General features: G+C 40.6%; 1 protein-coding gene across 34 annotated transcripts in view; it reads left to right on the forward strand.

The window, feature by feature from the left end:
- The window catches only part of nfasca (neurofascin homolog (chicken) a), a 65,673-nt gene that overhangs the window by 36,933 nt on the left and 23,740 nt on the right, over nucleotides 1-5,000 (forward strand). For 30 of the 34 annotated variants that reach the window (XR_004775372.1, XR_004775373.1, XR_004775374.1 and 27 more), the window contains 3 exons: nucleotides 598-768; nucleotides 2,033-2,086; nucleotides 4,820-4,931. Coding sequence is in view for 22 of the 34 variants with exons in the window: in XM_035520502.1 (XP_035376395.1) it covers nucleotides 598-768; nucleotides 2,033-2,086; nucleotides 4,820-4,931 (337 nt within the window). In the remaining 12 variants the exon portion in view is untranslated. The remainder of the gene's footprint in view (nucleotides 1-597; nucleotides 769-2,032; nucleotides 2,087-4,819; nucleotides 4,932-5,000) is intronic. The other 4 variants (XM_035520514.1, XM_035520515.1, XM_035520516.1 and 1 more) reach the window with 1 other exon arrangement.

The following is a 5,000-nucleotide window of genomic DNA, read 5'->3' on the forward strand; positions in this document are numbered from 1 at the left end:
TGTCTGTGTTAGTGCTGGTGTGTGTGTATGTGTGTGTGTGTGAGAGAGAGAGACTCTGCAGTGCCTGTTAAAGAGCTGAGAGGACAAAACTGAAGCCTCAGATATTTTAGCAGCTCAAACGTCAAGAGCCAAATGCAGGCACACACACACACACACACATTTCATTACATTCATTCTGTGTCTGTGACCATATAGAAGTCACAGTGAATAGATATTGTTTTTAATTTTCATTACATTATATGCTATTTACAATAATTCCTACACTAGGGTTTGACTATTCCAGTTTCCAAAGTTTGTGTCAAATGTGAAAATAGTGTTTGTTCTTCTGTGACGTCCTTCACCTGAAGCTGGTTTGCAGTTTCAATGGCTCTATGTGACAGCACATACGAACAGCCCAATGGCTTCAACATCGGAAGTGGATTTCCCGTGTCACTGTTAATAACTGCCGTGATGTTCACCTGCACCTGCCTTCCTTCATTTCCTAAAGACAGGCATCCAGTTATCTGACAGTGCTCACGTTAGCTCAACATGCTGAGCTTTCAGTGGGCCACTAGCTTCTTAATGAAAGGCGTTCCGTGTATCTCTCTTTCTCCCCAGCCATGATGCCTATCATACAAGATAAGCGGGTGTCCATGGGCCTGAATGGTGACCTCTACTTCTCCAACGTGCTAGCGAGTGATGCTAACACCGACTATAGCTGCAACGCTCGATTTCTCTTCACACACACCATCCAGCAGAAGAACCCATTTACCCTCAAAGTGCTGACAAGTGAGTAATCCCTGATTGAGGATTAGCTGACGTGTGCGTACGTGAGAGAGAGAGAGAGAGAGAGAGAGAGAGAGAGAGAGAGAGAGAGAGAGAGAGAGAGAGTGAGTGAGTGAGAGAGAGAGAGAGAGAGAGTACAAGAGCAAGCATTTAGCACTTTGTGGTATCCTCACAAAGCATACACCTACAACCATGAAATATTGAGGTTGAAGGAACATTTAGCTGGTCCCCCTGAGGAATATTTGTTTGTTTTCTGTTAGGCTTAGGATATAGGCCTAATGCAAGATTTGAATCTGTGAGTCAGCGAATGCCTATTGCAAACTCGGGTAAAATGTTTCCATCTAGTGGTGGTTTGACTGTACTACAGTAGACTACCACAATGCTCCATGTTGGAAAGACTATGCTGTGTGCAGGATACACCTTCATTTACAAGCTTTTTACCTTCACATAGCAATTTAAGTTTAAAGATCTTAAGAATTTGGGGTTCAACACAAAGGACTTCTTTTAAGTTGAATGTGAAATACACTAACTTCCCATCCAAGTGACTTTCAATGTAAAAATGTTTCAACATTTCCTCCATAGCAGGGAGATTATTACTAGATTGTGTAATCACGTTATCACACAATGTAATTTGACATATGGTTTGATATATGGTTTTCCAGGAAAGCCTATAATCACCAGGAGGTATTCAGGATCAATTCTTTTGATCCAATCAGCTCTCACCAAGTGTAGATTGACTGGAGGGGTTCAACCCTCTCATCCTGATGGATGACAAAGCTCTTTGTTCACCATTTCTCTGTAGAAGGAGATTCACAGATGCTATGCTTAGAGAGAATCTTTATACATGAAAATTATAATATATAAGTTATAATATAATAAGATCATATAATAATATAAATAAGAATTTGTTTTCAGATATTTTCAGAGTAATGACGGTCATAATGTCAGTCAGTCTTGCCAGCGTTTGTTTATTTGTTTATTTTTTCTAATTGTTTAAACACTGAAATTAGTATTTGGCACAGTCCTGATGTCCAGCCTCTTAGTCATATATAAGCTAAGGTTTTCTTATTCCTTAACAAGAGTTCTGAGGAGATTTTAAAATGTATTGATTTCAGAAGGTTTCAACAGAGGTCTATGTAGGTATAGTAAACTAGTCACTAATCATAATTGGTTAACGGTGACCGGAATCAGGCTTATTAAATCGTGTTTAAGCAATTCCAGAGCTGACAGCTCACTCTGGATGTTAATGATGTTACTCTGTCCACAGAGGAGCCTTACAATAACACCCTCTCCTCTCTGAACGACACTGACCCGTACGTTGGTGAGTCCCACACGCAGGCCGCCTGAGACCCCAGCAACACCTATCCCTCCCCAGACAGCTCTATAGTCGTTCTTCTAACAGGACCGTGTCCTCTAACCACTTAACTTGGGGGAATCTGCAACTAATGTTCCGAGTCTAATGAATGTTTAGCTAAAAACAAACGTTCCGTTCTAGACCTAAGAAGCAGCTGTCGGGACTCACGGATTCGCACGCAGACAGATGCTGGACTTGTGGTGCCCGGGGTGGATCTAGCTCTAAATACTTTCCTTGTCACTGGGCTTTGCTTCCCACCAGGGATGTCTCTTAAGACCGCCCTCCCCGTTTGCCCTGAACTGACGCCATTGTTGGTGGAGACACATCAAAGGGTTGTGGAACATGTGTTCCCGGCTCTTCCACAGACTAATCCTCCAGGCAGACTCCTCCCTCCCTCTGTAGCTAACACTAGGCCTTCTTCCTCTGTTCACAGGCTCTGCAAATAGCCTCTGGCTATACGAAACTCACTGGTGTGTGTGTGTGTGTGTGTGTGTGTGTGTGTGTGTGTGTGTGTGTGTGTGTGTGTGTGTGTGTGTGTGGCAGAGCAGATGCTAACCCTGACACTTCCGTCATGTTACTTGGTCCTAAATGCTTGTTTACGTCCAAGACACTTGTGATGGCAGGGATCTGTAACTAACCCATCTGTCTTCTGTGGCCATGTTATTCTAGTTACCAACTTTAAGTACAAAATTCAAGAATTAGAACTATATATTATTTTATATTTATTATGTGTATCCGGATGTATAGATTTCTAAACAGTACTGCTACTGAAATTAATGTTGATGTTAAGGTGGATTTATGATGGCCCTAACGTTGGGATCGATACTGTGCATACAGTTCTTTGCCGCCTTAAAAGTAATTTGTCTAGATTACAAATGACACTTTATTAGATGGAGCTGTGTCACATTTATTTTAAAAGAGAGCCTCAAAATGTATTATTTAAAGTGATATTGGTTTTATATAAACCAATTATTTTGTCCAAAATTACCAACATAAAAATGCTGATATTGCCCTGCTGATGACATAATTAAAATGTTCAAAACGTTCTCCTTTTTGTGATTAAATAATAATAGAAATATAGATTTCATAAGTTAAACATGCAAAATAGGAAAAGGCTAAAAAATAACATCCAACTGTTTAGATGGCCACACTACCGGATCAACTGTGAGGATATGGAAGATGTATCAAACCAACCAGACACTGTCTAAATCAGGCTGTCCCTTAAAACAAGAAGAAAAGGACTTGTGAGCGTAGCCACAGAGAGGGCAACAAAGAGTTAAGTGGCCCAAACCGATTAAGGTTTTATGGTCAAATGAGACAAAGGTTTCGGTTTTTGGCCAAAATTCAAAATGCTATGTGAGGCAAAGTCCTCACACTGACCATTTCCTCATCAAACACCATCCCAGTAGTGAAGGGTGACAGCATCATGTCATGGGGATGCTTTTTCTCAGGACAGGACACGCGGTTAAAACCGTAGCACGGTTAAATGGTAGTGGATACATATCAGGGGATACTGCAAGACAACCTACTTCGGTCTGCTAAAACACTAAAGCTTGTGAGAAGCTTCCCCTTTCAGCAGGACAGTGATCCCAGGCACTGTGATCCCAAGGCCAAAGCAATACGGGAGTAGTACAACAAAAAGGGGAATGTTCTAACAAAGACGAGAATCAAAATCCAGATCTCAGTCCAACAGTCTCTGTGGCTCTATTTGAAAATGTCGGTGTGCAAGCATCATCCAGCAACCTTGAGTGACCTGAAGCAACTCTGCTGGAAAAATGAGCTAAACATGATCAAACTGCACAAAACTCACCCCGACACACTTAAAGTTGGTTCTGCCAAGCACTCCTTATGCAAGTTGCATTTATCAGCTTTTATATATTATTTAAAATATATATTCTATAATGATTATTATATATTATTTGTAAGATTTGCTGACTTTAAAACATTAAGTGCAGCAATAAATGCAACGACCACTGTGTCATGTGTAATCCAGATGAATTTATGACTTTAAAGGCTTGACTACTTTGGCAAGGCACTGTGTTGTGAAACACCTTCTATATCTGTAGCTCTTGATATCTGTATAAAATCGTGTAACAATATTTCATTTGTATTTGTCGTTCAGAAATATGACCTTAAAAGGCCAGCCTTTAGGCACGAGTGCTCTGAACACTTCACCTGCTTGTTATACTCTTACCGAGTGTTGCTGTTACTGTTACTGTTCTTACTAGTAAGAGACCAAATTATGTGATAATAAGCAAAACTAAGAGCAGTTAACAGCACTTATTATTAAATGATATGATCTTTAAATTGAAAGCTTTCAAAACAGGTCTTTTACAGAAATCCAGAGAAATCGATTTGAGGTTTGGTCAAGTTCAGCGATCAGACGGAACATTTCACTGTTTAATAAACTGATTAATATTTGATATGTTGTTTTTGATTTCCTTACTAACATGGGTTTTGGTGTCATCTGTGTGTTTAGTCAGATTTGCAGGCTAGTTCTATGTAATGTGAACAGACACTCATCACTAATGTCATTGAATAAATGTTTAGCGAAGCTATGTGTGTTGGCTCTGAGACTGACTTAGAAACAATAGCTTGCTGCTAGTGTTACAATGTTGAATACCTTATTGTGTGGGAATTGTTCTTTGTGCCTGTTAATCTCTGCGCATTTTGTGTAGTAAACAATTCTCTTTTCCACAGTACGCAACATTCCTGAGACCACGCCCACCTTCCTCTCCCCCTCTGGGACATCTAGCTCCAAGATGGCACTCCGTGGGGAGGAACTTCTTTTGGAGTGTATCGCTGCAGGAGTGTGAGTGACTCAGAAACAAAACCCACTCACAAACCCGATGTGGAGAATGTGGTAGCCATGCACACACGT

Source organism: Electrophorus electricus, chromosome 20 (genome assembly GCF_013358815.1).
Source record: "Electrophorus electricus isolate fEleEle1 chromosome 20, fEleEle1.pri, whole genome shotgun sequence".
In the NCBI taxonomy this organism is placed as follows: domain Eukaryota; kingdom Metazoa; phylum Chordata; class Actinopteri; order Gymnotiformes; family Gymnotidae; genus Electrophorus; species Electrophorus electricus.